General features: G+C 50.8%; 3 protein-coding genes across 3 annotated transcripts; 2 read left to right on the forward strand and 1 right to left on the reverse strand.

Moving 5' to 3' along the window:
- Positions 1–68: 68 nt before the first annotated feature.
- Positions 69–4,569, reverse strand: PpBr36_04380 (uncharacterized protein; the record flags this gene model as incomplete). The annotated part of the gene is made up of 7 exons (XM_029891540.1): positions 69–844; positions 898–1,125; positions 1,214–1,234; positions 3,141–3,303; positions 3,382–3,811; positions 3,901–4,315; positions 4,419–4,569. The coding sequence occupies 7 exons, from the start codon at positions 4,567–4,569 to the stop codon at positions 69–71; spliced, it is 2,184 nt and encodes a 727-aa protein (XP_029749963.1).
- Positions 4,570–5,677: 1,108 nt separating this feature from the next.
- Positions 5,678–7,779, forward strand: PpBr36_04381 (uncharacterized protein; the record flags this gene model as incomplete). The annotated part of the gene is made up of 2 exons (XM_029891541.1): positions 5,678–5,931; positions 6,003–7,779. The coding sequence occupies 2 exons, from the start codon at positions 5,678–5,680 to the stop codon at positions 7,777–7,779; spliced, it is 2,031 nt and encodes a 676-aa protein (XP_029749962.1).
- A 1,730-nt stretch (positions 7,780–9,509) lies between these two features.
- Positions 9,510–11,012, forward strand: PpBr36_04382 (uncharacterized protein; the record flags this gene model as incomplete). Its single annotated transcript, XM_029891542.1, has 2 exons — positions 9,510–9,542; positions 10,347–11,012. The coding sequence occupies 2 exons, from the start codon at positions 9,510–9,512 to the stop codon at positions 11,010–11,012; spliced, it is 699 nt and encodes a 232-aa protein (XP_029749965.1).
- Between the last annotated feature and the right edge of the window lie 3,643 nt (positions 11,013–14,655).

Here is a 14,655-nt window from a genome sequence, read left to right on the forward strand (position 1 = left end):
TTTGAGATGAAAACTCAATCCTGGCATCACATGGAATGAGTTCTAGCGAAAATTCCGTGGCCGTGTATCTAAACTCCAGCAGTCTGGAAACATTTGATGGCATCAACGATACTCTCTTCCAAAGTCCGCCACGTGATGCCCAAGATCTTGTTCGTCTCGGAGTTGTCGAAGCGGTAACGCTTGTCTTCCGGCAGGATCTCACCACCCTTGACATCATTAGGCGGCAGTTTGTCGGCATACTTGTCTCCAAAGTGCTTCTTGGTCACCTCGTATATTTCGCGATTGCTGAATGTCCCGGCCGTCGTGAAGAGGCGCTTGCCGCCTGCTTCAGGGACCTCCATAGCACGGATGTGGGCTTCTGCGACGTCACGCACGTCAATCCAGATGAACGCCAGGCCCGTGTCCGGGATGGCGTTATCTTCCCTCCACTTTCCCCGCAGCAGATTCACAATCCGCTCGTTCGAAGTGTTGACGGATTCAAGGTTGGCAAAATAGGGAACTACGGGCCCGAAAACCATGGGTGGGTTGATGGTGACAAGGTCGAACTTGACACCCGAGGCTGGGTCGCGGACGAAGGCCCACGCCGCTTCCTCTGCGAGCTTCTTCGATGCTCTGTACGCATTGGGTTTGTCGTTCGGGTTCGAAACCGCCTTCTCCAGGGTGATGGGGTTCCATGAAGATTCGTTGAACAGTGTGTTTGGGTCCGTCCCGCGCTCCGGGTCGAGGATGGCGGCGAACGATGAGGTAATCACTACTCGCTTGACACTAGGGGCGGAGCGAGCTATCGCCTTGAGAATACCCGTGGTCCCAATTACGGCGGGATCGATGAGATCCTTGGGGTCGCCTGGCGATGGTCAGTCGACCTCGTCACTCCCATCGTGACAGTCTAGGGCTTACCTATGTTGAAGTGAAAGGGGGACGCAGTGTGGAGAACGAGCTCGACGCCTGGCGTCTTGACCACCTCGTCAAACGCATCCGGCTTGGCGATGTCGGGAACAATGGCAATATCCAGCGCATCCTTGCCAACATTGGGGTGCGCATCACGGATTATCTTGGCCTTCTCTTCGCTCCGCACGGTTGTGATGACCTTGTAGCCCTTCTCGAGGAGCTGGTCAAGCGTGTGCGCTGAGATGGTCAAGATGTGTCAGTGGTCTCGGGACTTTTACTTGTTGAAATATGTCTCAGTCCTCATCAAGCCTCACGCTGGACGTACCTGCTATGAAGCCGGACCCGCCTATAATCGGAGTTTCAGAGTCAGTAGTGAGGACTATTTTCTATGGCATTCGAATACTTCAGATCATATGGCGAGATCTGTGCGGGGTTTCAGCTACCTGTGAGGAGAACCTTGGGTTTTGAGCTCATGATGACGAGAAATGGTTGCGTTCAGATTATCTCAAGTGCGGTAAAGTACTGTTGAAGATTAGGGGATTCAAAAAAAAAAATCAAATGGGCAATCCAAATCACATTATGTTTGGATTATCGCAAGCAATTAAGATGAGAGAGACAGGCTGTCACGTCATCTATATTCCGTCACTCATCACTACACTACTAAGCGACCCGCATACTCGCACCAGATACGGAACGCGGTCAGCGGGGAAGTGGAGAGCTCCCTGAGCTTGCCTATCCAATGATGAACCTCAACTTCCTTAGTAAAGTTGATCGATCAATCGGATTTCGGGCTCTGGGAACGGAGACCCTAATCATAACGCTGGCTTCGGAGGAAACGGTAACAGCCCGGGTTTCGGAATTACTAGGCACAAGAAAATTCCCCTTAAAACGTTGGGTACAACTCGGAGACCAGTTTTGGCTTGTAAGTCTAGACATGATGTTCTCTACAGTAGAGCACGGGGATTCAACACTGCAGATTACTGATCGATGTATCACCTGACGGGCGAGAAATAGCCAAGCTTAAAATACTAATACTTTCGACCATATCCAGTAATCTCCCAACGTTCATGGACTTGACCTCCCTATACCTTTAGGCAAAGCTTGACCTCCCTATACCTTTAGGCAAAGACGCGTTGCGCATTGTGCTCGCTTACGCAATCCGGGCTAGGTGACGCCGGTGATGCAAGTCCATCATTATCTTGCGGAACATGAGATCATGGCCGGCGAGCGTTGGGCAGCGAGGCCAGGAGTATGGCGGGCGTTCCTTGAAGTCCGTGATTTATAGCTCAGGTCACAGCTACGAATCCCGTGCTGCATATCGACGTACCTATAAAGGGCCGGGTGGCCGATTCTGAAACCCCGCGGTCTGCGCCTAGTAGTCGGCGTGGAGCATCGTAGTGGTAGACAAGTAGAAAACAAGAGAATAATTTTTTTATTTTATTTTTTTTTTATTTTTTTTTATTTTTTTTTTAAAAAAAAAAAAAAAAAAAAAAAGGTCGAGCGGCGCATGCCACCACTAGGTTTGCTCTGCTTGAGCTGTGGTGCCCAAGCTGGTTGCGGATGATGGAGAAGTATTTGTTGGCGGAGGACTTGATGGCAGCGGCCGGGACCATAAACCGACGCCTCGCCATCGTTGTAGACAGTTGGGTAAACCGACTGCGAGTCGGGCCAAGACAGCTACGGGCTCATCAATGTTTATCAGGATGGCCATGGTAGCCTTCATAGCTAACGGTGAACATGAGATGTCAATACATATGCTGTAGATAAGGTTTCCAAGCCAGTAACATGACTATAAACTCGTTGATGTAGACCATCCTAGACAGCACCACTAGCCAGAGAAGTTCCATGGATCAAAGGCGCCTAATTGGCAGTCATATACTTGGCGGTCTATGTTATCCATCTCGTGTATTCGCTATCATCCGATGTCGATGCTATGGGCATCAGTGCAGTCACCTAAAAGTACAGTCCAATGATATGTGGACTCTACTGGATAGTCCAATTTTCAGTCATGTTGTGAGCAAAAAGAATGCTGACAACAGGAGGCGTGTATGTGATCTATACTAACAAACGCCTGCCACTTTGCCATATCGATATCAAGTTTATATATGTCAAATTTCATGGCCCGCCAATCCCCTCTAGTGACAAAAGAAGCCGCTCCAAACGCCAGTCCCAACAATGACCTTGAACTATGCTCGTAATTTCATAGACATCCTTGTCTTCATCTCACAGGAAATAGTCCCCCGGGCCTCTACGCCCAGCAGGGACATGGCGCTGTTCATCAGGCACTGCGGAGAATATGCTGAATTTGGTGTTCAGGTCGCGGTCGACTGCCATGATGGAGGCAACGTTGCCGCACCTGTAACAATAATTCGGCGCAGACCAGACAGTGACGACAGATTTCTGGGCAAAGTGATACTACGTTGTGGCAAATGTAAGTATCGGCATGAAACAAGGACTTAAACCTAAGGAGCGGCGGGAGAGTGCTGAACATACCTTGTAACCCTCGTTCACAAGCTGGTGAGCTCTCGCAATAGTCTGCAACCTGTTGACATGGTTGAACTCGGTAGCAACCTTGTCACCAAACAGCCAGCCAGCACCACGCGGACTAACAGCCCAAGTGTCGATGTCTTCCGGGTCGCTCCAGACCAGATCACAAAAGGCACCCTCGTGAGGAATCTCCTGTGCTCTTGCTACGACTCGGATTTGATCGATAGTGCGGATCTCTGGAGACAAACCGCCGTGAACGCAGAGGACTGAGCCGTCTACAATGGCAGCGAGAACTAAGAAATCAAAGACTTGACAACAAGCCTTCCACACCGAGGCATTGCCGTATTTCTGTTGACATTCTTCATAGAATCCGTATACCTGAGTGATTTGTCGAGATTCGTGGTTTCCACGAACAAGAACGATACGATCAGGATACCTAGGTAGTGGCCGTGTCAGTCAGAACCATGATGAGAAAAGAGCTAGACATCGATACTCGCTGGTGGTTGCAGCCGGGTAAGAGCTTACTTTGCTTTTAAGCACATGAGCAGTGTGAAAGTCTCAAGACTGAAGTATCCACGGTCAACGAAATCGCCCAGGAAAACAAAGCGGGTGTCAGCAGCCGGGGAAGGCGAAGCGGTAGACTTTTCCAAAGTGTCATCGGCTGGCTGGGCCGATTGATCTGCGCTGTCACCGCCACCCTCCTCGGTTGCGCCGCCAGCGCTGGAGCTCCGGATCCTTTTTCTCAGCTTTGGATCCGTGATCTCTGTTGGTGGCTCGAGATCTTCTGATGTGATGACTGTTGTTGCGGTCTGGGGAGCTTGAACGCTTGTCTCGCCTGGCATTCCTCCGGCCACACGGAAAAGCTCGAGCAAGTCGTAGAACTGCCCATGTATGTCTCCACAAATCACAACTGGTGTGACGACGGGTTGGATGTTCGACTCTGCGATTGGTACAGCCCTGTTAGTCAAAGCAAAGGCCTAGTAGACAGCAGCACAAGAGTCAAGACTGATTGCTTGTGAGCATTGTGACAGGGATCACCATACCCTCCATAAGAACCTCCTTCACCATTTCGCATAGCTGTTTCATCACCGCCTCTGGAAGATAATGGCATCGCTTTGCTTCTTCCAGCCATTCGTCCAAGCCCGCTCCCGGGCGCATGTTTGCTGGCCCGGGCTTCGGCACGGTGGAAGTCATGGTATCGTTGCGGTCTGTGGTGTCGGAGCTGGTAGCTGACGGGCCCTGGTCGCGTAAGGAATGCGACGGGAGAATTCAGCAGTTTGAATCGATGCCAAGGTCTAACCGACTTCGGTCGTTCGCCGGTCGGCACGTGTTAGGAATCGTTGAAAAAAACTTCGCAATAGTTTTCGCCGTTTCGTGAAACGTGTTGATAGACTGACTGCTCTCCCTGTCACTGGCGAGGTATAACAAGATAGGGGCGAGCCCTACAGCGGTCTGGTTGCCTTCGGCGGGGTTGGGTGAGTGAGAACTCGGGCTGTGCTTGAGGGCAAGATCTCGCTACCGTGCGCGTCAAGCAAACTCTTCGAGCAAAGAGAGCGCCTGGGTTTAATGGGAATAATTGGACTAATATCGGCGCTTTGCTGTTTGGCTTCAAGAACAAGGAGGTTGGCGCAGGCGATAGTAGTTGGGTTCCTACTGTACCACGCAGGCGCCTCTCCACATGGACAATTCGGGTGGGGACATAGATGAACCAGTGTACTGACTGTGGTTGTGGTTGGCTACCCTGGAACGACAGTCACGGACCAACGATTAATCCCACCTTATCCGCCAAGACATTTGGGATCGCTCCGCTTGCCATCTGACCCACTATTGTCACCTTCTCAGCTTGCATCATCAGAACCCTTGACACACATCGCGCGCATGGACCCTAGGCGGTGATGGATGCCCGCTAAACCAGCAAGATAAAGTGCCCATAGACGAAGGAAAAGGTCAACGTCTGGGAGAGAAAGTGTCTTCATTAGTATCGCGCGTCGCCGCGCCGGATCTAACCTCATTCAGATCCTCAAAGCTGTCTCACATGCGCGTTTGCCGACGACCGCACGGCCTGCGGAACGGTGAAAGCTTGGGTAAGTCAACATCAGCTTGAGGTGTGTCAACTGCCTCTTTCTTCCCTTCGTGAGACAGAAAGTCTACAAAAAACTATTTCACCAAAGGCAAGAAGTGCAAGCTATTATCACTTATTGACTGCGCTTTTTTTTTCTTTTTCTCTCTCTTTTCTTTCAAATATTTCTAACATAACCATCAGTCTTTTCACATTATTCGCCCTCAAAATTCTCAAATTACCATGGCGAATCGTACGAACGTCGCCAGGCAAGCTGGTGTCCTGCCTCTATCGACGGCAAATGTTAAAGATCAGGCTGGTACTTCTCAGAAGTCGGGCAGAGGTAAGGCACCTATCGAGGGCCAAAAGATCGTCATCCGTCGACTGCCGCCGGGAATCTTGGAGGAAGAAATATTCAAGTATCTTGGTGATGAGTGGCAGCCTAACAAGGGCAAGGTTGGCTGGTTCTCGTTCATGCCAGGAAAGACATCCAATGAGTAAGTATGCTCCGGTTCTGCCTACTTCAGGACCTCTACCCTTATCGTGCAGAAACTAAATAATTTCAAAGCCCATCCAAGCCATCGCGACCATCGCGCGCATATCTGCATCTTCTGAGAACAGAGTATGTGATGCCCTTGATGGAAAAAGTGCGAAATGCTCAATGGGAAGACGCGAATGGGACTTGGAGTGATTCATGTCTCTGTGGTCCCCCTGTGATGGAGATGTCCATCTACAAGAAGATTCCAACGAGCAAAAACCGTGCGGATGCACGCCAGGGCACCATTGACCAAGATCCCGAATTCATGGCGTTTCTCGAGTCGTTGGCAAACCCAACTGGCGACAAAGACCCTGAAACAGATCACGTGGGACAGGAAGAGGAACAGCCGATCGTCAAGGCCTCATCTACCCCTCTTATCGATTACCTCCGTGAGAAGAAGGCGAACAAAGCCAAAGATGCCAGCGTAGCCAGATCTGGCAAGCACTCTCGCCACGACTCCCAGCCTAGCAAAAATAAGGGCTCCGAGGACTCCAAGAGAAAGTCCCGGGAGGCCAAGACGGAAAAATCTACGGATAGACCTCGCCAGAATGTCAAGATCTTGACCAAGAAAGCGGCTACTGCAGCTGCGGTGGAGGCTGCGAATAACGTGGCCAGTCAGATATCAGCATCTTCCAAGGATGATGCGTCTGCAAAGGGCGGCCGCAGAGCCGGTATAGCAGCTGCGGCACGTATCTTGGCAAGGGATCTGGGTATCAGTCCAGGAAACGCTCATAGGAAGGTGCGTCTGGCTCGCCAAGAGGTTGAGAAAGCTGAGAGCGATGGCAAATTGGCCAACGCGGAAGACGCTCCTTCGACCAAAGATGCCAAAGACGACGCTTCGGGCAATTCCGCAACTACATCAAACACCAACACGGCTCGACAATCCGCCCCGGCTGCGTCAAAGACCGCTGCTGGTAGCTCTCGTGGGCCCCGTGGCAAGAGGGGTACTTCCGGTGCCACTGAGAATGCCCAGGAGGGCACAGAAAAGAAAGGTCGCTCTAGAAGGGGGGCTGCAGACAAGCCTGGCGAGGCCTCTGCAAGCGCTCCAAAGGCGCCCGTGGCTATATTGAAAAGAAAGGATGACGCGGCGCCAGGAAACGCAAACTCTACACCTGCGCCAGCCCCTCCGGCCGCTAACCCACAACCGGGACCCACGGCGCCGAAGTCTGCTCCAGCTGGACCCAAGACTGCACAGGGTAAAGGAGGATCCGGGTCAGGCCCCAAAAAGGCAGCAGCTACTCCTGGCAACCCAAACACGACACGAGCTTTCGTTAAGCATGCAAACCCGTCCCAAGGTGTCACTGATACTGTATTGAAGGAGTCAATGCAGGTCTTTGGTAATGTGACTTTCGTGGAGATTGATCGACGCAAGGGCTTTGCCTACGTCGATTTCGCCAATCATGAAGGTCTCGCCAAGGCAATCGCTGCGAGTCCGGTAACGGTCGCACAAGCTACCGTGCAGGTGCTAGAACGAAAGGACACGAATAAGAAGACTCCCCCGGCAGCATCTGCCGGAAACGCTGGAAATTCCAAGGGCAACGCGGCTTCTGGCTCCGCCGCGGCAGCGCCAAAAGCTTCCGGCGGGCCCAAGGTTGAAGCCGAGACCCCTGTTGCCAGCGGATCGACCGCAGCTAGCGCAGAAAAACCTGCAGGCGAGCACAAGCGTGGTGGTCGTAGACGTGGCGGAAGGGGCCGTGGAGGTGACTCCAACAAGGACGGCTCCGGCGGCAAGGGAGCTGGCGGAGGAAACAAGGCCCTGTCGGGCGGATCCGGGAATCCGCCAGTTCCAGCCGCTTCTGGCTCTTGAAATGGAATCTGGCTTTTCTTGCCTACTCTGCTTCCGCTCGAGATTGTTCCTGGTTTCATGGCCATGCAGTTAATCGCACACCTGTCGCTGCACCATACCGCCCGTGTCCTGCGTGGGTTCACCAGCGCGTCCAAACCATGGACATCATTGCCAAGGTGACATCTATGGCGAGCGCCATACTGACATGACGGCTCCCGATGTGATACATGCAGCACTGCACCTACCATCTGCTTCGTGCACAGACTAGTGGTTGTCAGCCTTTTTTTTTGAACTCAAAATCATTCTTATTTGAGCGCCTAACACTGTCAAATAGGGGTTGGCGGATCGAATAGGACAAGGGGCTGCGCGTTGGCTGTCGATAAAAGCGTCTGCCGTTGTTTTGCGAGCAAAAGTGTCACCCAGTGATGAATTTGCCCTCATGGCTGTTTGGCTATGCGAGGCTTATCTAAGACATTAGGTATGGGAAGACTACTACTGCGTTCCAGTTAACTTGCAGGGAGGAGGATCGCGTCCATTGATGAGAGGAAGCCGACATATTTTCTGGCATATCGGCGGCTAGCACAAAATAGTGACGTTGCGTGTTACATTGGTTGAGATCGATATTTGCAAGCTTTTAGACTTTTTCATCCTTTTTCAGCATATGGGTTGGGCGGTGACTACGATTTGACTCTGCTGGCACATCAATGAAACGGATTCATATTTACACTAAGCGGTGACTGTTGGTTATGCGTCACCTACAAGGTTGTTCTCAACTTGTAAAGGCTACGCCACAACACACTAGTCTAGTGACCTTAGCTTCTTTAGCAGAACCTGGCTAAATTGTCAGGCAGATAGCAGGGCTGACAGGCTGTGCGAGGGCCAGTAGTGTGGTGTGATGACGTCGGCTTTGGCTACTGGACAATTGTAAGGGTCTGGTAGCTTAATAGTAAGGGCAATAGGCGCCCATGTTCGCTTATCCATCCAGTCAGATGAGGCCTCACCTGGACTGTAGTGATAGGCTAGCCAGGCGCGGAGAGCCAGGGAGGCAAGGAGGGGTAGGGGCAAGACGGTATTACCGTTCTACTTGTTAGTGAGTGTATTGTGGAGTCTGTCTGCATCCAGCACTGTTACAAAGAAGGACGGGNNGATCCTTGTTGCCGCATGCATCTCCATCCCATGAAGCCGACTGGCCGAGGTAGTGTCGCTCTTTCACTCTCGTCGCCAATCCAGCAACAACCAGTCGTGTTGTCCCGGAAGATGCATCGACTGCAGTCGATGCCAATTGCCCTCGATTTTCTATGGCAAACAAATCTATTCAATTGTTACGACCTGGCGTGGCGTCTTCTTCATAAAGTTCAATGCTTTCTCTATCAATCTATTTATCTATCTCTTTCACTGCACGCCTCTATTTTTCTATTTTCTTCTTGCAAAGTCTGAGACACTAAACCATCACCCCCCATTACCACCTGCCCTGCACCAGCCGCCCCAAAATCAAAGTCAGCTGGAAGTTCCAGCTGGAGTTTGGATTCAAACCACCCTGCAAAATATAACCATAATCTAGCTGTTCGATCGCCATGGGGTTTCGCTGTCCTCGATAATGAATGGGGCAGTATTACACGATAAGTCATCTGCACCCACCCAAGCCACCATTCAGTCAGTGAGTCTTTCAGTTTTAGCTCGCCAGGGTCCTAATACACGTTGTTCGCTGGACGGCATTCGTTTTTTTTTCTATACACCGTTTCGTCTTGAAAATGCGCAAGGAGTACGCCCCGCACTCCGATCGCGTAAGTACAGCTGCGGGCGTGCGTGCGTGCAAGTGCGAGACTAGTCCTGGACTGCAAACATCAAACAAAAACCAGGTCAAAGAATGGTCCGTCCCATAATGATGTCGCGGTTTATATGCGCACAAGTACATGGTGTTCTGGACCAGGTCCTGTTGGGAAACACAATCTGTCAGGCATGCGCCACCAAGGTAGGTCCCTGCTTAGAGTGCATCTCTTTTTGTCCCTTGAACCAAGCTACTTTTACCGGATTCGGCGACCCCTACGTTGTGCTTTACCTGTTGGAATCACTACCTTGTTTGGGTCTATCTCAGGTACTAGCAATGGCTCTAACTACACCCCTCAAGGGCAAAAGACACGACTTGCTTGAACCATCTACTCTCAGCTGCTCTTCATCAGCACTGCATTTGCCTGTTGTTTGATTCTTTTCTCCACACCCCTCCTTTCGTGGTGGTCCCCGACATTCTCACGTTGTTGTGACCTGCATGAGCCGCAAAGCCTACCGTTGGCCTCCCGTGAGCCTAATCAAGATCCCTGGTGACCACTTTGGCTCAGGGCGCCGAGACCTACTTAAAGTGCCATGTTTCCTTCCACGTTTTCTTTCTAGCTTTTCCGTACCTTTGCCCATCACGTCATATACTTTGCATACTATATTTCAAGACCGTCGATCTAGATTGACAACTAGACTAGGTAGTTGGCAATCTTTGGCAAACACAACTTTACCAACCACATCGATTGTACACTTTGACAGTTCTCCAGGGAAAAGGGCGGCTATCTTATCGAAAAATCCAGGATAGCCGGCAGTAGTCGACTGACCAAACACGACGATTCTATTGCCGGACGGCCGACGGCCGTATGCCGCGCGAAACCATCATCGAGCTCGGCGGGACGGGGGAGGAGTTCTTCATCCAGCGGGACCGGCACCATCGCCGGCACCGCCATGACCATGGCGGCTGGTTCAACGATGGCCCGACCTGGAAGGAGTACTACCGCCTGAAGGACGCCAGGGACACCCTGGCCCGCGAGAGGGACTGCCTCAAGGTGGAGCTGAAGAAGGCTCGCGCGGACCTGTCACACCGCGACGAGGAGATTTGTCACCTGAAGGCGGAACTGAAGAAGGCGCGTTCGGATCTGTCACACCGCGACAGCGAGGTCTGCCGCCTCAAGGAGGAGAAAAATATTCTCTGCCGCGAGATCGAGGAGCTCAAGAAGCACCACGGCGGATGGGACGACCGCTGCCGCGAGTGGAGGAACAAGTGGACGCGCGAGAAGAACGAGAACGAAACGCTGCGCGAGAAGCTCCGCATCAGGGACGAGCAGCTCTCAAAGTTGGAGGCTTCCGTCGCCTGCCTTAAGGGCGATTCTGAGCACTGGAAGCGCTATGCCCTGAGGGTCGAGGACGAGAACAAGCACCTCAGGTGGAAGATCCGGTACTACGAGACGGCGCCCATTCGAAGACATCGTTTCTTCTAGGGTTATTTTTTCAACTTTTTCCAAGAAGGCGTTTTTGGGCTTTTTAATTCCCCTGTGTGTCGGAGCCACCAACGGTCCAATCGACGGAGGCTTGTTTGGGGAAGGCATGGCTACATTGTGATATTCTCCATGGTTTGCTTTATTGGCTTTTCATAACCTCTACTGCCATAATCTTGCTTGCTTCTTCCTTCCTTTCCTCTCTACCGCATCTTTGTCGTTTACTTTTTCCCGTCTCGTCTCTTTCGGATCATAGTTCGTGTCTTCACTCTCGCAGCTGTCACCCGTGTGGATTTCTTTTTCTTTTTTTTCTTCTCTTTTTTCTTTTTTCATTTTTTTTTTTTTCAGTTTGACATGTCTCGACAGTGAGACATCACGAGGGATGAGTTTGTCGCCCTATCGAGTCATACACTCATGTTTATTTTCTATGTGTGTTTTCCTACCCTGAGCAGGCATTGCGTCTTTGGAAGATATCCAGTCGGATGGAGTTTGGCGTTTTCGACGTGGATTTGTCATTTGGCAGGGTCAGAACTCGATATTCGAGTCTTTTGGAGCAGCTGTGTACTCTTGATCTGTTCACGTTATAGGCTGGATTTGTGTTTGATTCACTTGATCTGCTTCTACCTGCTTTCCTGTACATTTTGTTCTATCCTGCAATTAATTCTCTTTTGGCGACATGGGGCGATTGCACACATTTTATTTGCCAACTGTGATTCCTTATCCGAACTTATACGCAATATAGACCACATCCATATTTGAATTATGAATCTTGTCAAACAAGCAAAACTCGCCACTCGAATTTACACACAGGTCAAACATGCAACAAGCAAGTCCAATTTCAACATAGGCAAAGAAAAGAAAGGGGGGGGGGAAAAGAAAAAAGGGCCCCGTGTTAGGAAGTCACGAGACTCTTCATCGGCTGTGGGCGCCGCTTGTCATGTTGTCTCAGACAAGATTTACCCGCGGCCTGGCACCAGACCGATTGAGAGCAGACCCGGGGTCGCAATCTCATTAAAAGAGAAAGCCATACGGGCCGATGACTGTGCGCGGCAAAAAGTCGGCTGGTACATCCGGGGATCTGGGAGTGAGCGGGAGGGGCTGGCAAGGCTGGATATGGATGAATGCAAGGTGGCCTCCTACAGCGGCATTATTTGCATAGCGGATCGTTGCAGATAACGGCGTGGGTTTCTTCTGCCTATGTTGGTGCCGGACTAGAACATTAGGTCAAGAAACTACATGGCCAGTCCAGGCAGCGTAGTGAGTGGTCCGAGTCTAGGACTGTTCTAGGCCTTTAGGACCATTCTACTACCAGAATTGTCAATGACTGCCTACCCGAGGACTTACGCTAGGTTATACGTCAACCAATTTAGGAACCTGCATGGAAATCCAAACTGAACCGCTTGCAATTGTTTTTTTGTGGCGTCTGACGCGGCACCCCTTTCAACGACTGACAGGAGCGGCACATAATCGTAGGCAGGCGGCCGAAGGGCCCTGATTGAGGCTCGACGCGTAGCAGGTAGATTGTTACGCGTCTCCGAACCCTTTTTTCATTGATGACGTGATCTGAGATCGGCGGATGCCATCGGGGCGTTCCCTTCGCGCGGTAGACTCGGGCTCTATTCCAGGGCAAAGTTTTTCATTCATTGGACTCGACTTTCCAACTTCCGGAAATCAAAAACGCTCACTGACGCCATTCTAGTACGTGCGTCAAAAAATGCAGGGGTCATTTTTTCTTCTTCATAGTTGCCAGTTACGCCTTTGCTAAGAAAAAAAAATCAGACAAGGGAGGGTAAGTTGATGCTCTCATAGGTTATACTCCGTAAATTGCTGCAGCTCCCATGCAAGCCAGCCTGTAATGATGCAAATCATTACACAGCCTGGCCTCTCAGGTGGCTAGATGCAAGACGGCTGGCCTCCTGCAGCAGTATACGGGATGCAACTATGGTGAGTTGATCGACCAGAGAGGAGACACGTCAGACGGGGTTGTAAGGGCCTTGGAGGAGAAATGGGGAGGAAGTGAATAGAAAGAGAGAGAAACAACAAATGGAGTGGTACGGACATTGCCTCAGAAGGTTCTCACCCAAATTTGACAACATTCAGATAATCAAGGTTGTTGGTCGCCTTGCTCGCTTACTGTAAAGGTTGCCTCCAGCTGACGACCATGATGGGGGGGAATGTTGGTATAGCTTCGCCGCGCATGGTCAATCAACTTCCCCTGTTCCTGGCAGCTTACCTGGTCTACCCTATCCCAGGTCTGCGAACCACATACCTCACAGATTATGTATGGATGTGATTTAGACGTGGCACGGAAAGCAACAACTGGCCAGAGGTTGCGCAGCCTGAGCAAAAGACAATGGTTAAGAATGAACCATGTCAGGGTCCATCATAGTCCGAAGGATCTCATGATCATGGGAACTCCCAGCTATGAGTCACATAAAACGCGACAGCTGAGCAATGCTAATTGGTGTGCGGATGGCTGCTGTGGGAGCGAATGAATGATGGGTAGGGTGAAACCACCAGGCAGAAAACAGGCGGCAAATCACATGCCTGGGTGAAATGGAGTGGAACAGGCTACCAAGAGGCTTAGGTTGGAACCAAAGATGAGCAAGAGCGGCGTCGTATTTGTTTTTTTTTTTCTTTTTCTTTTTTTGTTCCTCTCCACAGCAGCGACATTAATCACTTGCAGCGAGCATCAGGTAGGTCCCGCGTCGATTGAGTCGCATCCTTGGGCCCCTGTACATTCTTGGCCTCGGCTTATCCGTCAATCATTGACCTCCCCAAACAAATAACCCGTCGCAGTGTTGCTGTTTTTTTCTGAGTCTGGCGGTTAAAGTGGGAAATAAAGAGAGCCGATGCTGTGCCACGAACCGGCAACCGGGAGGCCAGTCAAATTTTCTTGGTGTTGTGGCAGATTTATAAACGCATTCTGAGCTCCTCAAACACCAGCGAGAGGCAGTGACAGATCCGAACAATGGCGGATGAGGTTATTGTGTGGTCTGTGAAGCGGAATTGGATGCCGAAGTAAAGAAAAGAAGGCAACTGGATTTAGACTACTTGGTTGGTTGATGCTTCATTCAGACAGCGCGGGGTCCAGGTGCAGACTTGATAGGTATTGCGGAGCAGGAGAAAGTGTGAAATACCCCACCCTCCTTCCGATTTCAGCTTTCCTCGGTGTGCGAGCCCCTGTCAGCACGGCGCGACGTGAATCCACAGGTTCGGCTCAGGGTATTTTCTCCATATTGTTTTTTGCTTCTTGTCCATGTCACTTCACTTTATCAACCCCAAGGGTCAATCGCGGACACCAAGTTCCGGGCCGTTGAATTGATTTGGATCATAGTTTTCTTTTCTCTTCTTTTTTTTTCTTTTTTCCTTCCTTTGCGTTATTTTTTCTTTTTGGTACTCTGTAGCCAAGTCTTCCCTGATTTGGCAATCGCAAACAAGCCACAGTCAGGTACAACCCTTCCTGTCACCAAGCGATCTCATTGGGCAAATCATATTCACTGTATGGTATTTTTTTATTTTTTATTTTTTTTTGGTCGCTGATGACAAATTATCTTGCAGTGTTGGCGGGTGCACCTTCGGCAACATGAGAAGAAAAGACAAGGACTTCATTGGGGATCTTGGACCAGATGTAGACATCACCTGT

This window comes from Pyricularia pennisetigena, chromosome 6 (assembly GCF_004337985.1).
Source record: "Pyricularia pennisetigena strain Br36 chromosome 6, whole genome shotgun sequence".
Classification (NCBI taxonomy): domain Eukaryota; kingdom Fungi; phylum Ascomycota; class Sordariomycetes; order Magnaporthales; family Pyriculariaceae; genus Pyricularia; species Pyricularia pennisetigena.